The sequence below is a fragment of the Hyaena hyaena genome, unplaced genomic scaffold, assembly GCF_003009895.1.
Source record: "Hyaena hyaena isolate Hyena2069 unplaced genomic scaffold, ASM300989v1 scaffold_102, whole genome shotgun sequence".
Lineage (NCBI taxonomy): Eukaryota > Metazoa > Chordata > Mammalia > Carnivora > Hyaenidae > Hyaena > Hyaena hyaena.
The window spans coordinates 2,944,877-2,967,574 of NW_024080734.1; the positions used below are offsets into that span (position 1 = coordinate 2,944,877).

Genomic DNA, 22,698 nt, shown 5'->3' on the forward strand with positions numbered 1-22,698 from the left:
CACCTCACAGGAAGGATGACAGGGAGGAGGAGGAGGAGGAGGAGAGAAGATGGGAAAGGACATTCTGGACAGGAACCATGGGAACAAAGGAAGAGAAATAAGACACGTATTTACAGAACAGCCCGTGGGTCAGCGTGGCTGAGTGGTTAGATGTTGGGGGAGTATCAGGAGCTGGGGCTGGTGTTGAGAGCCACCTGTTATGCCTTGTCCCGGGGAGTGGCTCCAGGGGTCACAGATTTCCACCCCGTCAGGGGCCGTGGACCAGATAGATATGAGTGACGTGGGCCAACTCTGGAACTCTGTTCCACTCTCCACATTTCAGACTTAGCTAAAGGATTCCTTCCATAAAGAATTGCCCCTTCTCTTGAAACACAAGTGCTCAGTGTCCTCATTTTCTGACCTGATGAGGACATGGGCACACTGTTGATGGTTCCACTGGGGATGGTGATAAATGGCGACAGACCGTTGGCCTCAGCCTTGGAATCGAGGAGGCAAGAGGGAGTGGTAGGGCCTGTGGCAAACTGGTGAGCTCAGGCCCCATTGGGAACAAGGCCTTGAGTGTTCTGGACTTTGAGGTGCAATCACATAGTTCAGGGTCAGCTCTAGATTTTGAAAGACGTGTCACTGGAGCTGAACAGAACACATTTGTGGGCCCCCAGTTTGCAGCCTCTACTTTTTTTAATGGTTATTTATTTATTTTTGAGAGAGAGAGTATGAGAGAGGGGCAGAGAGAGGAGGGGGACAGAGGACCTGAAGCAGGTACTGCGCTGACAGCAGGGATTCCAGTGCGGGGCTCGAACCCACGAAGCACGAGATCATGACCTGAGCCGAAGTCAGATGCTCAACCCACTGAGTCGCCCAGGCGCTCCATGCAACCTCTATTTTTGACCAACCTCTGCATTAATATGCTCTTGTGGGAGGAAGCCAGTCTGGCCTCCCGGAGGACCTGCCCGTGTAGGGGGTCAGTCGCTGTGGAAGGGTCACGTCCGTACCAAAGGAAGTCCTCTGGGAGCACGGCTGCTTAGACTAAGAAGGGCTTTGGACAGTTGGCGGGGCCTCTTTCCCCCTCCCTGTAAGCAGTTTTCCTTGGAGGCCAGGGGTGGGGAGGAGAGAGAGATGGGGGTGGGGAGGGAAAAGGGGGAGGGGGGAGGGGCCAGCCCATCTCCCCCATCCTGTGCCCTCCACCCTTAACTTGTGTCTCTGTATTGTTCCTTCCAGTCTCTATCTGCTGCTGCCTCTTCATCCTCTTCCTCTTCCTCTCGGAGCTCACCGGATTCATAACGACAGAAGTGTAAGTTCCATTCCCCAGCAGGGGACATTCCAAGAGCTTTCTGGGATCCCAGATGAGAGGAGGGAGGGGCTTTGAAAAGAAGCAAGACTGTCAAACCTTCCTAATGCTCTCATTTCCAAGCCCGTGGCGTCCGTCACTCCTCTGTGTCTCAGAAGGGTTTTGAAGTTAGAGCAAAAGCAAACATTGCTTTGTTGAAGCTGAAGAGAAAATCTGGGTTCCGTTCTGTGGGGGGCCTCCTGGGTCCGCAGATGACAGAAATCATTTGCCTGTCTCTGCTGTCCTCCCTTGTGTGGCCAGTGGGCTCTTTCCCCCTCTGAATCATCCTAAGGTCATTTGATGTTAAAGCTGGAAGAGTTCAGAGAAACGGGTGCTGCTTCCTACCCGAGGGGGGTGGGGTTGCTGACATCAGAGCCCAGCCCCCTCAACTAAGCCCCCTTCCCTGTTCTCAGGCCCACACTTAGTGAGGAATCAGCGTGGGCTTCCTGGCAGCGGTTGACGCATTGTGAATCGATCCCTGATTTCTAGAATCATCCGTTGCCCGGATAGCCTGGTAAATGCTGTGGGGTATGTGTAACACAGAATGCCATTGGAATTATTCAGTCACAGCCTCATCAGCCGCCCTGAGGTGGAATTAGACCCCAGAGCTTCCTGCCTTGGCCACTGGCTCAGGGCATCCAAGGCCCTTCATTCCTGTGTTTACAACCCAGAAAGTCATCACGGGGCTGGGCCCTGGCCACCCACTGCCCTGTTCAACACTGGAATTTTCTTTTTTGCTCATGGAATGTCTTGGCTTCCTTTGCCTCCCTCTCGGCCACAAGACAATAGGAAACTGAAAACATAGTTGGGCCTGGTGGCTCAGTAAGTGTTACCGCCTTTAATCCGCAGTCCTGAGAGGTAGTTATCTTGTCTTTACAGATGAGAAAACTGAGGCTCGGAGAGGTGAAGGCATTTGGCAAGGGTCGTATCGTTAGGAGGGCGCCCCCGAGGCCCTCCAGTCTCCTGAGTCCACAGGCGTCTCAGCCTTGTCCATTCGCCACCACCACCCTCCGGCCAACTCATTTCTGGTTGTAGCCTACCCGGCTATGGGAGAGTTTGCCTTCCCTGTCCCTCTGCTCCTATTTTTAACCCCAATGGCACTGGAGACTGGGGGGCTTCTCTTGGAGTGGTGGAAAGAGCTCTGGACAAGGCATCGGGAGACCCGGGGCCCGGTCTCTCTGCTTGATTACCACTTTGCTGTGTGACCCTGGGCAGGTTGCCAAACCTCTCTGGCTCTCAGTATTGCTGGCCAAACAAGGGAGGGTGCATCAGAGTCAAGGCTTCCAGGTCTGGGGAGGCTTGTCTACTTCCTAAGACGTGACCCCCTGACCAAGCAGGGGTCAGAGAAGGTTCTTTGTCCCACTCAGCTCCTAATGGGGGGTGGCTCTGTATAAATTTGGGCCACTGGATGTCTCAGAGGTTACCCCATCATGAGTTGGAATTAGAAACTGGGACAGCAGCAAGAGATTGAGAGCTGCTGTGTGCCATGTACCTGCTGGTCTCTCCAGGCTGCACCCCCATTTTCTGGGAGCGGGGCTCCTGGTCAGGTCACTCGTGTTCTGAGCAAGATGGGTGGGGTACCTGTGTGACAGTAAGGAGTGAGCCCCAACTATGTCCCAGGGACCAGAGAGGCTTTATATATTCTAGACAGGGCTACTGGGAAGTGCAAAGGCCCTGAGGCAGGAATTACCTGGTGTATGCGCAGAGCTGATAAAGAGCTGGTGGGGCCAGAGCAAAGTGAGCAAGTGGGGAGGGTGGAATATGGAGTAGGCAGGACCAAGTTGGGCTAGGTCCTGTACACTGTTGTATAATAATGGGCCTCATTCTTGGTGCTGAGCTCCCAGAAGTCAGAAACCAGGTCTGCCTCATTCCTTGCTGAGTGGTTCCCTGCTCAGAGGAGTTGAAAATGCCAACAATGAACACAGACCGTGAACAAGCAAGCAAAACTAGAATATATATAGATATAGATCAATTATAGATAGATCAGATGTAGATCAAATATAGATATATACATCAGTTAGTGAAAAAGGCTCTGAAGAAAAAAAAGCAGAGTAGGAGACAGAGAAGGTACGTGATATTTGTGAGGTTTAAACAAGGTTGTTTACCAGAAAGGTACTTAATGTTGCACCTGATGTACTTTAAAATCAATGGATCTGTAGCTCGTCATGCATTTATTCATTTCATATTTATCCCCCATCTGTGCTAAAAAGGCTGGGAGGCCCCTCAGCACCGGGCACGTAATAAGCACCCCACGAATGTGAATTCTCTCGTCCCCTCCCTTGAGCTCAGAGCAGCCTCGCTCGCCTCCTGCCGGCACTGTGAGGGGCAGCTTATTATTATTATTATTTTTTAATATTTTTATTTATTTCTAGGAGAGAGAGAGAGACAGTGTGAGCAGGGGAGGGTCAGAGAGAGAGGGAGATACAGACTCTGAAACAGGCTCCAGGCTCTGAGCTGGCAGTCAGCACAGAGCCCGACGCGGGGCTTGAACCTATGAACCGCGAGATCATGACCTAAGCGAAAATCGGACACTTAACTGACTAAGCCACCCAGGCGCCCCAATGTGAGGGGCAGCTTATTAAGCTGCTTGTTGGCTCAGCCCGTGGTGAGGCAGTGGGCCCCAGACAGGTAAGTTGTGCCCGGAGCAGGCAGCATGCCACCTGCCGCGCTAAGAGCCACTCAGGTGAGCTCGGACAGCTTGCACTGTTAGCCAGGACAGGGCTCGCTCCTTTCCCAAGAGCTCAGTGTGTCCCCGCTGCTCTACCCTCTACCCTGTTCCGGGATTTCCCCTTCCTGACCCCTGGGGGCACCCGGACACCCTGGTCCCAGCACCTCCCTGGAGAGGAAGAAAGACGAGGGGTGAGCCGAGCAAGCAGCCGACGAGTGTCGTTCGTGGCATGTTTGTCTCTGTCCGGCCTGCACCGAGCTCTTCTCCACTTGCGGTGTGAGTGGCCAGAAGGAGGGAGGGAGGCGGGAGGGAGAAGAGAGACCGTGAGAGCCCCGAGGCCACAAGCTCCAGCCGTGATGATGCAGTGACCCTAATGCCCCCTCTCCCCCTGCTGCCGTGTGACCACGGGGCAGGAGTTGCCCGGAATGAGTCTGTAGGGGTGAGGACTGAGGACTTTACCCGAGAATCCAGTGGTGAAAGCATTGCTCCTGGGTTTCCTTCTATCAGAAGGTTCTCTGACCCCTGGGAAGGCCTCTGCCAGTTTGGGAAGACATGAAGGCCACGGTTCTGCTGTAGTGGGTGTCTGGCCTTCCTTGGCAGTTCGGTGACCACAGTGGGTCAACCCCCCAGACCCCCCATCATGAAATTGTATCCCAAGGAGATGAGGTCACTGCTGGTAGGATCAACATCGCACCAACCCTGACCTGTGGTTATCAGTGACATAAGACACTATTCTGGCCCAGCCCGGTAAGGAAGGAGGCCTGTTTGTTTGGGTGGTTGGACTCTAACCTGGGCTTTAGACAGGCCATTAATTATCCTTGGGAAAGTAGCCCCGTAGGGTGCCCTGTGGCTTCAAGTTTCCAGGGGAGCAGGCCCCCCTTCCTCAGAGAACGTGGCTGCAGAACATTCCAGCCTTTGACTTCCCAGGCTTGGCTGCTTTGTCTTACTAACCTGATGAGGATTTATAAGAAGGAAAGGTAGTAGCCGGAACTCTCCATGGATAATTTACAGTACAATACAACGTATTCTACCTCCCAGTTATGGTTTATAGTGGGCAGTGATGTGCCAGCCAGCCACCTAGGTCCGCAGTCCACAGTGATCATCTCATTTTATCAACACAGAACCCCTTGAGGTAGGTTCTGCTGTTAGCCTTAGGCCCACTTCACGGCTGGGAAAACCGAGGCGCCAGGAGGCTAAAGCCACACCGAGGTTAGGAAGTGGTGGAGCTGCTCCAGTCAAAACCTCTGCACTCCTGCCCTGTCACTCCACCCTTTTCTGCCCAGAGCATTCTGGGCCCCCAGGTGCATCATGGGAGCTGCTGCTTTTTGGTCAGAACAGTTGACCAGAAGACTCGGCAACACCCTTCCAGGGGGAGGTGGCCAAGCAGGCAGTTGGAACTCCAGGAAGCCATTGCCCGCCTAGCGGGCACTGGGAGGTTCCTTGAACAGTGTCCCCAGATGCTCCATAGCAGACCCCCAGCGGGGAGGCCAGCGGCTTAACCAGGCGGAGGACGTGGACGTCTCCCCCAGAGCCCGGGTCACCCGCGCTGAGGCCTGGATTATGAGCGAGGGCCAGGTCAAGAGACCCAGGGTTGTCGCACGAAGGAGCGCTAGCAGGCCTGAAGGCTTCTGAGCATGGGACGACTGGACGGCCTTCACGCTGCGGCAAGGTCACCGCCTGTGAAGATGAATTTGGGGCAGGGCGACCCTGGAGGCCAGTGCCCTGGGGACGAGACTGAGCGATAGCTGTGGAGAAGAGGGTGTGGGCAGAACTCGGTGGCCGAGAAGGGGTGATTTTCGGCCCTCCACCTGCTAGGGAATAGATGCCCTTATACCTACCTCGAAGGTCAGGATTGGAAACAAGGTCCTGGAGAAATTGCTTACATAACTTTCATCCCTCCCCTTCCACCGCAAGCCCTTGCTGTGGGCCTCACTGCTGTGTAAGTTTCCGTTAAATCAAATTACGAAGCACGGAGGTCAGCGACTTTGGGCAGGAATCTGAACTATTCAAATGCTCTTCTAAAAGCAAATAAAATTGTTTTCCATAGATGTCATCAGACTCACGCCTCAGCCTAGAATTTCAGGGCCCTTCGTTACATTCCACCTACGCTCCCCCCACCCAGACCTCCCCAGTCCCTCTCTTCCTCTCCCTACATGGCCACTGCTGACTGACCCCCACGCAATCCGGCCAACTCCCTGACGCTGTCTGGTGTCCCCCGACTGGAATGCGCCCCCCTCTCCTCCATCCACACACATCGGTACCTCCCCCGTTCATTCTGCAGAGGTGGTGATCTCGAGCTCGGTGCTCCTGGCTCAGGGAGCCTTCGTCCTGCTTGGTCGGGAAGTCAGATGCGGCAGCCCACCAGGGTGTGGCAGGTGGAGGTGACAGAGGCAGGCTTGTGGGGCGCAAAGGGGATGGACCCTTTACACCTGCATGCCCTGTGGGTACTTGGGCCAGGGGTGCAGTTGGGATGGGCATCTGAAGATTATCAGAAAGATGATAATGCCTGCATCACAGGTCTACTTGGGGGCACTTGCCTCTCAGTTTTTCATTGATTCCGTGCCCCATCCATTTTAATTCAGTGGAAAGAGCATGGCTCTGGGTTTCCATGGCTCCAGGTTCAGATCCTGCCTCTGCCTCTTCCTGGCCATGTGATCTTGGCCAGTCTTTTATCTGTCTGCCTCTGAGCCCAGTTTCATCCTGGTGAAAAAAGAACAGTGACCCTACTAAACATTGTCTTGCTGGGGGTATTACATGAGATACTACATGTGAAAGCCCCCAGCATCGTGCCTGCCACCAGCTGGCTGCTCAGAACTGGGACATCGTCTTCGATTAGTTATAAGCAGGGCCACCTTTATGCGGGCCTCAGAATATACCAGGGGCTGTGCGAGCACCTTACTATATCCACTAACACTTTTAATCCTTGTGACAAGAAACCCAGCTTTTGAGGAGAACACACTTTGTTTTTTCTGAGTTGCTGCCTACGCCTTTTGCAGTGTGATAACGCTGCTCTCACACCCAGAGTCTGGACATTTAGATAAGGACTCGTGTTTAGGATGCCCGCCACAAGTTCCCGCTTTTATTTTGCCCCGGGCATCTTTTAAAACACCTACTTAAGAGTTAAGCAGGAGGAGAGTTAGTGGCCTCTGCCCCATTGTAAGTAATAAGGGCTCGCTACCCTGTTCTGTGTCTCCTGCTGGCTCCTGCCCTCCCCTGGCTCCCTGCACACACACCCCCCCGCTCCTGCAATCTGCAAGTAATAAATCTCGGGACTCTTTCTTCCTTTGCGTGGGTGTATTGAAACTGCCTTCCATTAAAACGACCCTGTAGGTTTCACTTCCCGAAAGCGGGAGCTCGGATGCTGAGCTACTGGCAGCCCTGTGCGGGTGGCGAGTGCCACCTGGTTCAGCAGGTCATGATCGGCATAGTCTCGATTTAATAAACCAGCTGTGGCCCCTCAGCGCAGTCCTCACCACAGCGCTGGGAGGCGGATGCCTGCTATTCCCAGCTCAGTCAACGCTGCTGTTTGTAGGGACAGTAAAAGTGATGGACACTCCTGCCATGTCCATGACTGCGCCTGTTTTACATCTGGGGAAACTGAGGCTGGTAGAGGTAAAGCCCCCTCCCTGCATTATGAAGTCAGTCAGCCCGTAGGCGGGGGAGCCAGGATTTGAACACCGAGAGTCTGGATTTTCATCACGATGCCTTATGCCCGAGCTAGGCCCTCAGATTAGTGGGTAACACACACCCCTCACTCCAGGGGGCCTGCAGCTTTATCGCTCACAGCCCTGGGAAGTAGCCCGACCCCCGACCCCTCTTTTGTTCTGTCTCCCTTCTTCCTCTTCCCCCTCCCCTCCTTCCAGGTTTTCCCTCCTTTTCAAGACGTATGTATAATGTACAGATAGCAAAGCGCATACATCCTCAGCCACCCATGTCAGCATTACTTCATCAAGACAGCACATCTCCACCACCTGGAAGGGTCCTTCGTGCCCCCTCCTAGTCAGTATCTCCTACCACGGCCACTATGACTGTTATTACCCTAGATTATGTTTGACCGTCTTCAAACTTCACAGAAAACGCCCCCAGTTTTCCAGTTCAGGAAACCGGGGCTCAGAGAGGTGAAGCAACTTGTCCCAGCATACCCCCCCCCCCCCAGCATCTAAGTGGCAGGAGGTGAGCCTACATGTGTCTGCCACTGCCCTCTGATGAGTCTTCTCATCACCCTTGCTCGTGACAGGACGAATCAGGCCCCTGAGTCCCCAGGTAGCAGTAAATCCACAGAAGGCTTTTCTTCAGGTGGCGGGTTTCTGGCTGTCCGTTCACCTTTTGAAATCCACCCAGCCCCAGCCGGGTTAGCCTTGGCAGGCACCCATGGGGTGGTGGGCTAGGGCGGGCTTGCAGTGATGGCTGGGGGTGGGAGGACGCCAGCAGCCCTGGAACATTCTGGACTCAGAAGGTGGTTCTCTTGGCCTCCTTGGGCAGGTGGTGCAGGTGACTGGACTTGGTTTCCCTTGCAGCCCGGGGCCCTCCAGGAATGCACCTGGGAGCAGCCAGTTCTGGCCTCACTTGTCCAGACTGGCCCATGCTCTGCAGCCGGGGGCTTCCCGTCCCTCGCCAGCACCTTGGCCCCTTTATTCCAAGTGGCACTGGGTAGCCCGGGCTCCCTGGGCTGGGAGAGGCCCGCTGGGGCCTCGAGGGTGAGCTCACCTCTATGCCACACCTGGGATTCACTTCTGTGCGCTGAGATCACCTCCAGAGGATTGCCAGGGGGGTGACATCATCCCACAATGCCTCAGTGATGTGCAGAGGCCCTGCCTCTCAGGTGGGAAAGGTGAGCGGCTTCAAGGAAGAGTTTGGGAAAGGAAGCCAAGGCGGGGGGGCGGGGGGGGCAGCCCTCTCCCTCTCACACGGTGACCATTCCGTTAATCACCCAGCAGTGTCATTAGGCAACAGCCCTCTGGAGTTGCGAACCACGGCTGGGTTGGAAGCTGGGCGCTGAAGGCCAAGGATGCGCACGTTTGGCTGTGGAGATGTCCGCCCTCCAGCATCGCCTCCTGGGGTCCTGCTTGCCTCTCTCCCGCTGGCTACTTTGTTCTTCTTGTTCTCTGATAGGGGCCAGTGCTGTGAGCCTGTCAAGTACAAGCCCCCACCTCTGTTCCCCACACCCTGTGTATGGCCTCAGAGAGCCGCCCCCCTCCCTGTTTCCTCCTGCGATCCTAGATGTTGAGGGTGAGAGGGAGGGGAGATAGCATGAGCCCTAGAAAGCCTGGGGCTCAGGCCGAATGCAGACCTGGCTGGGATTTTAGCTCTGCCATTTCCTGCTGTGTGGCGTTGGAGACGGCACTCCCCCTCTCTGAGCCTCAGTTTCCTGGTTCTGAAATGGGGATCAGGACATTTCACAGGAGCGGATGGGAATAACACGAACACACATAGGCCCAGCTGGGATTTTCCTGACTTCATGGGCTGGAGGCCCAACAATCTGAAGGCCAAACCTCATCTTGTCTTCAGGGACATCCTTGTGACCCCCACAAGGAAACAAGCCCCAAGTGACTTTTTGAGCCAATTAATTATATATATATACATATATGCATATGTATGTATATATGTGTGTATATATATATGTTTACTTATTTATTTTGAGAGAGAACATGTGTGAATGTGTAAATACAGGCATGTACACCAGTGGGGGAGGAGCAGAGAGAGAGAGAGAGAGAGAAGGAGGGAAAGAATCCTAGGCAGGCTCCACACTCAGCACAGAGCCTGATGTGGGGCTCAATCTCACAGCCGGGGCCCACTCTTTTCTTTTTGAACATTTTTTAAAAGTTTATCTATTTATTTTGAGAGAAAGGGGCAGAGGGAAGGGGAGAGAATCCTAGGCCGGCTCTGCATCCCATACAGGGCTAGAACCCATGAACCATGAGATCATGACCTGAGCTGAAACCAAGAGTCGGAGGCTTATCCTATTGAGCCACCCAGGTGCCCCCGGACCCTGCTGTTTCTTAATTGAGCACTAGCTACACCACATTGAGTGCTAGGGACATAAAGACAGGGTCTGAGTAAAAACAAAAGGCCCTTGCCCTGGCCCCACTCATTCTTTCCCAAAGATGTGGCCATTTACAAGGCTTTCTTAGAGTCCAGTTAGTTCTTAGAGCTGCAAGCCTTTATTTTACAGCCTGTGGACAGGACCCCAGTTAACATGTTCAGTAGCCACAGTCCAGCCACTTCAGGCACTGTCCCCACAGCTGCACACTCAGCTGAAGTGGGCTTCAGACACAGCCACCCAGGGTCCACTCAGCGGCTCCTCAGGGGTGTCTCCAATCCACTTGGAACTCAGTACCTTTCCCTCCTCACTGCTCCTCTTCCAGGAGCTCCCAGTCCAGCCAGTGGTTCCAGAAAGAAACATGGTGGTCTGCCTGCGTGTCCCCCTCAAGCCCCCCACGGCCCAGATCTTACGTATCTGGCACATCAGATCTTACATCCCTTCCTCTCATACCCCCTCCCGCAACACACCCAACCTGGGCCATCTCTCACCTCCCGCGTGGTCTCCCCGGTGCACAGTGGCCCCTCAGGTCAGCCTTCCCTGCAGAGGAAGCCTGTTAAAGTGCAAGCCTGATCATGTGGCTGCACTTGGGATGAGTGTGGAGGCCTTCCCAGGGACCCCGAGCCTGCCTGACACAGCCCCTGTCCATTCTCCAGCTACGTCACTCAGCCCGCTTCCCTTCGCTCTACGCTGCGTCACGGTGACCTTCGCTCGGGTCCCCCAAACAGCCACTCTCAGGCCTCCGCACACTACGTCCCAAGGACCCTCCCCACATCTTTGCTGGGACAACCTCCTCACTCTTCAGGCCTCAACTCCCGTCTCCTCAGAGAAGTCCTTCTGGCCCATTCTCCCCAGAGGTCAGTTGTCCTGTTCGTCCCTTCCACAGCTTTCCAGCAAAGCAGGAATCATAGTTGGTGGAAGGTACGTTTTGAGAAGGCAGTGGTGTCTCTAAGGTTGATGAAGACATGGGGCGCCTGGGGGCTCAGTCGCTGGAGCACCTGACTTTGGCTCAGGTCATGATCTCACGGTTCGTGGGTTCGAGCCCCGCGTCGGGCTCTGTGCTGACAGCCAGCTCGGAGCCTGGAGCCTGTTTCAGATTCTCTGTCTCCCTCTCTCTCTGCCGCTCCCCCGCTTGCGCTATGCCTGTCTTTCTCTTAAAAATAAGTAAACATAAAAAAATCCAAGGTTGATGAAGACAGAGACCATGGCTGACTGGTCATCCACTGCCTCTAGTGCTTGACAGGCAGTAGGCACTTGAAAAGTATTTGTTGGATAAATTCATGCTACTGACAGATCCCATGCGGTGCCCTTGACCCAGATAGCAAGCTGCATGGCTGTCCATGGGGCCCCAGGCCCCCAAACTGTGCCTCTCTTCACAAAGACCTGAAACCTGTGAGTGTGTGACCTTACGCGGCCAGAGGAACTTTATGCATGTGATTACGTTGAGTCTGTGGTGCCAGGGAGATGACCCTGGGTTGCCTGTTGGGCAAGACAAAGTGACAAGAGTTGCTATAAGATGCTGTGTGGCTCTACCCGGTTTGGAGGTGGAGGAGGGGCTGCGAGTTTAGGCAGCCTCTGGAAAGATTCTCCCCTGGAGTCTCCAGAAGGAGCACAGCCCTGCAGACCCCTTTTATCCTTTGGACTTCCAGAAGTGCAGGATCATAAACATGACTCGTTTTAAGCCATCAGCTTTGTGGTAATTAGTGCTGCAGCCACAGGACACTCATAACCTAGTTCTGATTACGTCCCGGACCTCCTGTTCGCCCCAGGGCTTTGTGAGAGCCAAGCATTGAGGATGAGCACCGGGCAACCCCCGCTTCCCAGCGGAGTGGGAGAGGGCGCAAGAGAGTAGGGACTAAGGTGCCACGTGCCTGGAGGTACCGGGCCCTGAGGCCCGGGTGAGACTCCCATTCTTCACTCTGGTGTTCAGGCCACCCCATGCGCGGTAGGTGGTGACACCCCGTTTAAAGACGGCTTCTGCCAAGTTCACATGGAAAACGGCAGGGTTAGGATTGGAATTTGAATCTGTCTATCTCCAGAAGCCATATCCACATCACCACCCCGGCTCCCCTGTGCCTGAGATGACATAGGCTTCCCCTAGATGGTTATCTGAGCAGTGGTCATCAAGGACAATGGCCCCTGGCTGTCCCCTGCATCTGTGGTGGGTGCCCCATCTCACGAAGGCTTCTGTACTTGTCTCCCTTAGCGTGAATGAGCTCTACGTTGATGACCCAGACAAGGACAGCGGGGGCAAAATTGACGTCAGCCTGAACATCAGTTTACCCAATTTGCACTGTGAATGTGAGTATTCCCAACAGCCCCCTGCTCCGGCAAGACCCCTCCGATAGGCAGAGCTGAATACCGAGTACTCGAAATTGCTAACAGGGGTCACCTCTGGAGAGTAGCCGCATCGGTGTGTCAGGGGCTGCCTCTGGGGTCAGGTTCCCGAGAAGCAGAGCCTGAGAGTTTCCGCAAGGGATTTATTGAGAAAAGACTCTTGGGACTCGCATCTCCCCCTTCCCGCACCCACCACCTCCCCAGGGCAAGGGGGTGGGGGGGTGAGAGGACAGCAGAGGTCTGTGTTCAGGGGAAGCCTGATGTCAGGGGGGGCTGTGGCATGTGACCCACAGCACGGTGTGTGCTGCCCCATAACAAGGGGGCCGGGCTGTTATTACCCACATCCTTGGCTAGAGGCTGTAGGGTGGCGTGGGGTGGGGGCAGCGGTCATATAACGTCTCAAGCATCTCAAGGCGAGGCGAGATCTTGGACCTCTTTTTGCTTGCAAAACTGTGTGAACCTGGGCTGAGGTGTGACTTCTCGGAGCTTGTTTTCTCGTCTGTGAAAATGGGTTTCTAGTGCTATCTGTTGCCTGAGGTTTCTGGGAGGCTTTGATGAGCTGGTTCCCAAACTTCTTACTAAGCGGACTGGGTGTCCCTTCCTGGCCTGGGGTTCCTAGTGTCCCTTAGCCCCAGGCTGGCACGTCACTCGATGCGGGCCCTTCTCCCACCCCCGCCCTTCCTCCTGAAGGACAGAACCCTGGGTGTGTCCGCGGGCAGAGAGAGAGATTCGATTCTGTTATTGCTTTTGGTGAGAATTACATCACAGTGTTGAATCCACGGTGGGCCCCCGGCCAAGGAACCTGTTGAAATAGGTCGGTTTTATTTTTATTTTTTTCTTTCTCTCTTAGAAAAATAATTCATCCGGCAGCTTCTCAGTCAGCAGTAGATCGTGTCTCTGGAACAAGGAAATTCTTAGTCAGGCCAGAGGACTGGGAGCCGTGGGGCAGGGGAGGGAAGGGATGTGGTTGCGGGCTCTGTGCCAGCTACGGGCAGGGGCCCGGGAGGGGCCAGGCAGCCTCACACTTGGGGCTGCACTAGCCCACGGGGTCCCTGCCGCTCTGGGGCCGTAACCTGAACCCAGGCCGCTCCCCCTCAAGCCCCGCACCCTGGCTGTTCTTTAAGTGAACAGATTTTTATTATAGAAAAAAAATGCATGCTCATCATTGTACCTTTGGAAAACTCGGAGCAGCAGAGAGAAGAAATCGCCGCTAATTCCACCCCCCAGTGACAGCATCGGTCAACATTTGACGCCATTCCATCCCATTGGCCTTTCTTTCTGCGCATTTCTAAACACAGCCGTGATCACGCTGCTTGTGGGATCTCATATCCTGCTTTAAAAAGTAGTATTTTATTGCTAACTAATACAGGAATGTATTTTTCTGCTTAAAATAAAAAGTCACTTTCAAAATACAGACACCTATGAAGAAAAACGTTGAAGGGTATGTTCCCTAGTATGCCGTCCACCCCAAAGGAAGCCCCCCACTCGCAGTTGGAACCCCTTCCCCACCCCTGTGCGTGTGTGCCTGCCTGTATGTCTCCCTGTCTATAAACACACATGTTTAGGTGGGGGCGGGGGGAGTTGTTTTTTCCTTTTTTCTTTTCACATAATTGGGACCCAACTACATGGTACCTTTCTGGGGGTTCTTGTTTTTTAGGCTAATGTCTTGGAGCTATTCTTATATTACTCAGAATATTAGTAAGATGATTGCCCCAGCTGCCGTTTATTCTGCTCCTACTCGGAGCCAGGCTGTGTCCTGAATCCTCGGGCTGTGTTAGTGCATTAAGATGAGAGGTACTCTAGCGGGGAGGGGCCAAAGGGCGTAGCCTCTGGATCGGAGCTCTGCAGGTTCTAATCCACGCTCCATTGTGTCTTAGCTGTGCGATCCCAAGCAAGTTACTGAGCCTTTCTGTGCCTTAGTGTCCCCCAGAATAGAATGGGTCTGATAATATTATCTTCCCCACAGGGTGCTCAAATGGCACGTTCCTATGTAAAAAGAGCTTGGAAGAGTGTCTAGCACATAGGAAGTACCATTTTAATTTTTTAAATCCTCACAAGCCTGGGATAGAGGAGGAGACCAAGGCACAGGGAGGCTGGGGAATTTGCTCGAAGTCCCACGGCTGGTAAGGGGCAGAGCCACCGACAGCGGCAGCCCCAGGGCCCAAGCTCTTAGTCACTGTCCGGCTCAGAGCTGCCTCTCTTCCCACACGGACTCAACTCAGTTCTTGTACCTGCTGCACTGCATTCGAGAGGGGACTGTTCCATTGACTGGCCCCCTGTTGACAGGCAGCCGGCTTGGCCTCCACTTGTCACAACTGCAAATAAAGTTGCCCAGAGCAGCTTCGCACACACGTCTGCACATGTGTGTGTCCAGACAACAGGCTTCCACGGGCGGAGCTGCTGAGGCAAACAGGGGCCTATTTGCATTGCTCTTAAATCACATGTTACGACATCAGCATTTCCCACGCACTCCAGACCCGTGAGCATCGTTTTTAAAGACTACGTCACATTCCCTTCTGTGGATGGGCCCTCCCTCACTCCCCCACCCGCACTGAGGAATACGGCTGTTCCCATTTTTCCCTTTTAGGGTTGGCCCACATAAAACTTTTCAAGCAGTTCTTTCTCTGTCATAACCTCTGCTTTGAGCAGTTCTTTCTCTGTCATAACCTTTCCAGTGCGTCTTTCAGGGAAATGTCTGTGTTTTCGTAGTTTACAGAGCCATGTCACCTAAACCATCTCAAAGAATGCAAGTGGCGTGGGCCTGCCCATTTTACAGATTGGGAAGCTGAGTCACAGGTGGAGAATCACATTGGAGTCAAAGACCAGGACTCCAAGCCCCAAATTTCCCATTCAGTGTACTGAGGAACCCAGAAAAGTACCTACGCTCCAGGAGGGCAGGGCCTGCAAGAATAGGCGTTGGGTAAAAGAAGGTGTGAATGAATGAATGAGGAGTGAAAGAATGCCTGCCTGAAACTGTTCACCCAACAAACCCAGAGACCGAGACCTATTAGGGACCGACATTCATTAAACACTTGCTGTTTACTATACATCAGCCCCTGTTCTAAGCATTTTCTACACATATTATTTGATCCTCATAACTCTCCAAGGAAGGTCTGATTATCACCCCGCATTTTCCAGAGAAAGACAGAGGCATCAAGAGCCCGTGTGCCTCGGCCAGGGCTGTACAGCTGACAGAAGGTGGGGCCGGGATTCAGACTAGCCTTTTCACCACGACCCTCTGCCACCTCCCTGCAGTCTTGAGTTTAGCACAGTCATCACCCCTGCACCCCACAGTCCTCCATCCCTGGCCCCAGGCAGTGGCGGGGACCTTGTGGACTTGCTCCCTTTGAGTCCGGCCCTGCTGGCCACCTTCCTCTCTGTGGCTCTGGGCCCTAGACTGTGAGCGCCTGGAAGGCCCGGGGCCCACCTGTCCCAGGGGTGGGTTAGAGGAGGGGGTCCCGGGAGGAAGGGCTGGACCCCATCCCCGTTTCTCTGGGTGTTTGTGACTCTCTCCTCCCCTTGACCCCTGCAGTGGTCGGACTTGACATACAGGATGAGATGGGCAGGCATGAGGTGGGGCACATTGACAACTCGATGAAGATCCCGCTGAACAACGGGGCCGGCTGCCGCTTCGAGGGGCAGTTCAGCATCAACAAGGTACGGAGACCCTTGTCCCCACTCCCCGCCCCTCGGTCCCCTTCCTCCCAGAAACCGGGTGTTCAGAGCGGTGCGCCTACTCAGCCATCCCCCAGCCAGGGCCTGACAAGCATCAGGGTGGCTGGCAGAGATTCTGGGTGGGGGTTCCAGGCTCCCAGAGGCTCCGAGCCCCGCCAGCTGGCTCAGGAAGGGGCTGCTCGCTCTTCTTCGCAACAGGGAAGGGAGTGGCCATTGAGAAAAGCAGGGGATTTGCAGCCCTGAGCCCTGAGCGTGTGTCCCGGCTCTACCCCCTCTTGGCCAAGCAGCGCCCTCTGAGTCACTCCACCCACCATAGGCTGTTTTTACATCTTTAGGGTGAGGATGTGATGATGGCCATAATAGAAGGGTACCACCCAGTTCGCAAAGTTTGGATGAGGATTAAATGAGCTATTACACATTCATTAGGAAAACGCTTATTGGACACCGTCTGTGTTCCAGGGAACACAGGGAGGGCCGTCAGCTGTGGGGCCACACGGAGTAGGTGGAATGGAACGGGCGAGGTGGGATAGGTGGGCGGGGCTCCCCGCTGGCAGAGCTCCTGTGCTAGCAGCGGGTGTAGACAGTGTACAACCTGAAAAGCATGTGGATGGGTAGTGATGCGTGAGGAATGAAGCGAGGAGCAGGGAGAGTAGGTGCACTTGAAAGTAGCCGGTAGGCCCCGAAGGACCATTCAGGTGTTGCCATTGTTTTCTGGCTAGAACCAGGAACTTCAGATCCTGAGTCGAGGAGGGGAGCGCAGTGTGTTTAGGGGTGCTAGGGGACCCTGGTGGGAGCCGGCAACCTTGACTCTACACATGCTGCACCCTTTACAGCTCTTCTGTGCGTTATCACAGTGGAGCCTCCCAAGAACTCTGCGAGGGGGCACCGTTTTACAGATGAGGAAGCGGACGCCCAGAGAGGTTAAGTGTCTTGCCCAAGATCACACAGCTAACTCCCGGTCCCGGTCCCAGCCAGACCGAGCCACTGGCCATTCTGCTTGCCCTCTTGTAGCCTTTGCTCAGAACACCCTTCCTCTGGTCCCTGACATCTGAATCAGACCTTACAAACTTGCCAGCCACACCCAGCCCAAAGACAAGTTACATTTGTCCTGTGTAACCTTCAGACACGTCAGAGCCAATATCTAAAGACTGGGAGTCCAGATTTCCAGCTTTTCAAAGTCAGAGGCTCTAGGGGCGCCTGGGTGGCTTAGTCGGTTAAGCGTCCGACTTTCGCTTAGGTCATGATCTCGTGGTTCGTGGGTTCGAGCCCCGCGTCGGGCTCTGTGCTGACTGCCAGCTCAGAGCCTGGAGCCTGTTTCAGTCTGTGACTCCCTCTCTCTCTGACCCTCCCCTGCTCACGCTGTCTCTCTCTCTCTCCTTGAAATAAATAAAACATTAAAAAAACAAAAAAAAAAACAAAAAAAACAAAGTCAGAGGCTCTAGCCACTCTGGGGCCACATCCCATTGTCAACGGCCATCTGGAGCTGCCCCTTTAGATGGGGCGTGCACCCTCCCTTCCCATAGGTCCTGCTGGGTGGCTGCAAGGCTGGGCTGGGATACCAGTGTGACTGGGCCTGTCTCTCCCCACATAGTCTCACGTCCCCTCCATGGCTTGAGATTCCCTCTCTCTCTCTCCCTCCCTCTCTCTTTGCCCCTCCTCTGCTCACACGCACACGTATGTGCTCTCTCAAAAAAATTGAAAAGTTAAAAAAAAATAAAGAACTATACCATACCAATATGGTAGCCATTGGCCACGTGACGCTATTTAAATTTAAATTCATTAAAACTAAACAAAATGAAGTATTCATTCCCTCGGTCTCACTAGTCACACTTCAAGTACTTACTAGCCACGCGAGACTAGTGACTGCCATATTAGTGCCACATAACCTTTCCATCACCAGAGAAAGTTCTCTTGGACTGCAACACTTTAGAAAGCTCATGGTGATAGCCGTGGGGGAGCACACTTGAGGGGCCAAGGGCAGAGGTCATGGTCACTGGTTGTGCAGTGGAGTTGGAGAGAAGAGGCCGGATTAGGGATGTGGAGTCGACCAGACTTACCGACGGGTAGGATATGGGTGGCGAGAGCAAGAGTGGACTCAAGGAAAGCTCTTCGGCTTTTGTGTGGACGAGCAGGAGGTCTCAGTTTCTAGATGCAGGAGCACGGGCGATCATGGGTTCTAGGGGCAGTAGGGCTGGGGAACTGTAGTTCAGTTCTGGGCGTGTTTCATTTGGGAGTCCCCACCCAGGGATATTACACTGGAGGCGTGTTTCTGGGGTTCAGGAGGGTGTTCTGAGCCGGAATGTAAATGCAAGGTCATCAGTGAGTAGATGATGTTGACAGCCCTAGGTCTCCATCAGCGCTACTGAGAGTAGGCCCCCAGCAGCCGCAGCAGCACCAGCTCAGCACTTACTAGGCATGCAGATTCTAGGGCCCCGCCTCAGACCCACTTAATCTATGCTATGACGAGCCTTCCAGGGGATTCTGATGCCTCTAATGTTTGCGGATTATTGGCCTAAGCAAACCTACCCAGGGAGAAGGGGTAGGAATTTTTCCAAACCTGGAGTTCACAGACACCCCAGGGGTTATAGATTGAATTTAAGGGGTCTATGAACTTGGATGGCGGGGGAAAATGGCACGTTGATTTTTATGAAGCTCGAACTCAAATTTAGCATTTTCTCCTATGATGCCTGTGGGCCACAAACCATAATAGCATTAGCAGCACCCGTGACCTGTTGCCAATAAAATTGCCGATATTTATATCATATTAAAATAGTTGCTGATAATTTTGAGAGACTATTGACATTCATCACTGTTCTGAAATTACAGTAATTAGTTGACCTGTGATCGGATCTTATTATTTGCTGTGGTAGTAAGGAAGCCTATTTAAGTATGCTTTTTTCATATTTTAATCACTGTTTAAATAGCATTTATTTCCTCCATAATCCTACGTGTTGGATACATTCAACACATTTTAAGCATTTAAAACATATGTATCACCAGACTGGCAAAGGGATCCGTGGCACTGAAGTGTAAGAACCCAAAGTCCTGATGCAAATGTGGTCCGAGGCCCGATTGCTGGTCCGCTCCAGCGTTGAGGAGTGGGAGATGAGGGGGTGACGAAAGGTGGGAGGAGGAGCCGCCGGGCAGGCGGGAGGGAAGCAGGCCTCGGCGGGCCCTAGAACCTGGAAGAGACTGTGGGTCAAAGAAGGGGAGGGCTGGTACTGCGTGGGGGGGGTGACTGACCCGGGAGCCACAGGGAACGCCAGTGACGTGGGAGAGAGCAGCGGGCTGGAGGGGCGGCCTTGGAGAGGAGGCAGGGCAGGAGTGTGGGCGTGCAGGGGCATGGGTGAGTTGGTAGGAGGCCCAGGCTCTGCAGAACTGCGGCTCATCCACAGTCCTCGTTGACGTGGGTCCCTCCCAGGAGTCCCTCCTTCCCCTCACTCCGTTATGCCCCTTGTGCTGCTGCCGTCCGTTTCACTCCTTGACTTCTTTGGGCCATTGCCCCCCGGCCCTTGCTGATTCACTCATACCTCATGCCATCGAGCGTGTGCTTTATGCCTGGCTTTGCACTTGGCACTGGGATGCAGTGCTGCAAGGAACGGCTGTGGTCCCTGGTCTTTTATGGCCCTGTGGTCTATTATGGGGTGATAGCCAACCCACAGGTAACCACTCAGACAAGCAACGGTGTGGTTTTAATGAAGCAGCCATGAAGAGAATAAAGAGGGTGTTAAGGTGAAGAAGAAGAGAGCGAACCCACTGAGACAGGGGTGTAAGGGGAGGCCTGTCCGACGGGTGACAATTGAAGATGAACAGACACACACAATCCCAGGTGTGCGAGCCTCCCCTTGGGGGTATTAGGATCACCTGCCTTACATATTGATGCTCCAGACAGTGAGCGAGAAGGGACCATGTTGGCACCCAGCCTGGGGTGGACACGGGAGAAACAGGACCACCGCCCAGCACCACACCCTCTGCCACACGCCCAGGCTGCAGTCAGCTGCTCGCAGATGGGCTATGGTGGGGCCCCCTGAGTGGGGAGTGGAACCTGCTCTTTGGGGTCAGACAGATCTGTGGTCCAGATTCCTGGCTACAGTGCTCACTAATGGAATGAACGACTCTGGGCAATTTAGCCTCTCTAAGCCTCAGTTTCCTCATCTGTAAAAATGAGGATAATAATATTACCCTCACAGGTTGTAAGACATGAGCAAATTAAACAAAGCATTTGAGGCACCTGGTGGCCTCAGTCAGTTAAGTGTTCGCTCAGGTCATGATCTCACGGTTCATGGGTTCGAGCCCTGCGTCGGGCCCTGTGCCGGCAGCTCAGAGCCTGGATCCTGCTTCAGATTCTGTGTCTCCTTCTCTCTGCCCTTTGCCCGCTCACATTCTGTCTCTCTGTCTCTCTCAAAAATGAATAAACATTTTTAAAATATTTAAAAAATACAGAGCACTTAACACTGCGGGGATGAGGACATGCCTCGGTGCCCTTTCCCTGGCCTGCTTTATCTGCATCAGTGGGAGTACCTGTGATTTCACCAGCCGGCCCACCGTCACCTGGGCGCAGGTGTGCATGGAGGGTGCTCAAGAAATTGGTCTCTGGCTGGCGAGGGCCGGGATGCTAGGAAAGTGTGAAGCTGGCCTTCGCCTTATGGCTACCACCTCTTGGGTTCTTTCCTGGCCCTTTCCCCTATTAACCTATTTTCTCCTTCCAGCAGCTCTGAGGAAACTGAGGCAGAAGAGATTAAGTAGGTTTTGAACCCAGGCAGCTGGGAGAGAGAGAGAGAGCCCCTGCTCTCCCCCTGCACCCCCTGTTGCTGCTTCTCGCCAGCGTCTTGGTCACACGAGCTACGACCACTTGTATGCATGCACTCCAGGTCACAGCCCAGGCCACCCTCTGCCCTTGTACACTCACAGGGAGGGAGACTCCAGCTCCGCCTGTGTTCAGCGTTCCCGCCTCCTAGGAGCTCTCGGTCAGGGGCGCTCAGACCAGAAGGCAGCAGCGACAGTGTGCCCTGGTGATGGGCGAGGTTGGCAGCTGGCCCCCACCCCTTTATCTCCCAGCATCAGGCTTACACTTGCCCCGTGGCTTCCTTATCTGTCCATCAGGAAGGCAGCCAGCAGTCAGATGTCCAAGTTGGCGCGTTCCAAGCCGCCCTGGCAGCCCCCAGCGGCCCAGACTCCTCACTTAATCACCCGGCCCCCAGGAGGAGGGCGAGATGAGCCTGGGTTTCGGGCCTGGCTCCATCTATATGCTTCTAAAATCTATCAGAGACACTGACGTAGGTTCCTAAGTCACAGGCTCTAAAAGCGTCGTCTTTTCTTTCTTCAGCCCAGCGTGTGCTGGCATGAGTCAGCCACCTGTGATGGGCTCCTCGCGGAGGGGGAGCGGGCCACTGAGTCACAGCCTCGCGGGGAGGCAGCCTCCTTGACTCACTTCACTCTGGGAGCGTGAGGCCCAGGCTCCGAACCCCATTCGGAACCCTGCCCACCAGAGGCCCCGTGTCCCTCGCTTCATGGAAAGGTGCCAAAGGACACGTGCCAGACACTCTTGGTGTCTTCCAGAGATGACAGACAGCGGGACCTTTAGTCCTCACCTGATTGTGTGCCTTTATTAAAAAAATTTTTTTTAACTTTTTTTTTATTTTTGAGAGAGAGAGACACACAGAGTACGAGTAAGGGAGGGGCAGAGAGAGAAGGAGACACAGAATCCAAAGCGGCGTCCAGGCTCTGAGCTGTCCCCACAGAGCCCGATGCAGGGGTCAGACTCGTGAACCCTGAGATCATGACCTGAGCCCAGGTCAGGCACTTAACCGACTGAGCTGCCCAGGCGCCTCAATCATGTGCCTTTTTTATAATGTAAATGTATACGTTATTGTTTATATCAGTAAAAATCAAGGTTAAAAATATTTATGAGGCACAGTGGGCCTTTCCCCATGCCCTGCCTGTGTACATGTGGTTCTATCTTCTAGGAGTTCTTCTATCTTGGCTCTGAGGACGAACACGTTCATGCCAGGAACCCAGCCCAATAAGAGCCACCACTGGCTTTGCACCCCGCACCTTGTTTAATCCACCCACTAACCATTTGCGGTTCACATCTCCATCTTGCTGATGGGGAAACTGAGGCACACAGAGAGGTTACTGGCCTTGCCCAAGGCACCCCAGCTGGGAAGTGGGGCTGGACTGGAGTGTGGAGCTCAGCTGCTATTCTGCCATGGGTAATTTGGCCCCTGAGCCGTGGCCAGGCCATACCCTGTCAGCCTGGTAGCTTCCAGGAGAGTCCAAAGCCCAGGCCCGAGTGAGGACAGGAACAGTGCTCTGAGCAGCCCACAGCTTTGTGCTTCCCAAATAAGTAGACTTTGGTGGACTGTTGCCCAGCCGGAAGCTGTCAGCCATAGTCCTTCCTCTAATGCAGCTCACCAAACCTTCATTGAACTGGAATAAAATAAACTGCATTTTTCAGCATGCCATTTGGGCCTTTACTGAACAGTCCCATCTCCCTCTTCTGCCTCTTTATTTTCTGCTGCTACCACCCCCTGCGGGCTGTTCTAGTTCCTTACGCATGCCCACCGACCAGGCACTTTCTGACCTCCGTGCTCGCTCATGCTGATCCATTCACTCTGATGCCTTTCCGCCTCTTCCCCAGTAATGCAGACT

The 22,698-nt window shown here is 54.0% G+C and overlaps 1 protein-coding gene across 1 annotated transcript in view; it reads left to right on the top strand.

Moving 5' to 3' along the window:
- ERGIC1 (endoplasmic reticulum-golgi intermediate compartment 1) overlaps positions 1 to 22,698 on the top strand; it is a 101,772-nt gene that overhangs the window by 52,343 nt on the left and 26,731 nt on the right. Inside the window, exons 3-5 of the mRNA XM_039235723.1 lie at positions 1,219 to 1,291; positions 12,242 to 12,336; positions 15,905 to 16,029. Coding sequence (XP_039091654.1) covers positions 1,219 to 1,291; positions 12,242 to 12,336; positions 15,905 to 16,029 — 293 coding nt within the window. The remainder of the gene's footprint in view (positions 1 to 1,218; positions 1,292 to 12,241; positions 12,337 to 15,904; positions 16,030 to 22,698) is intronic.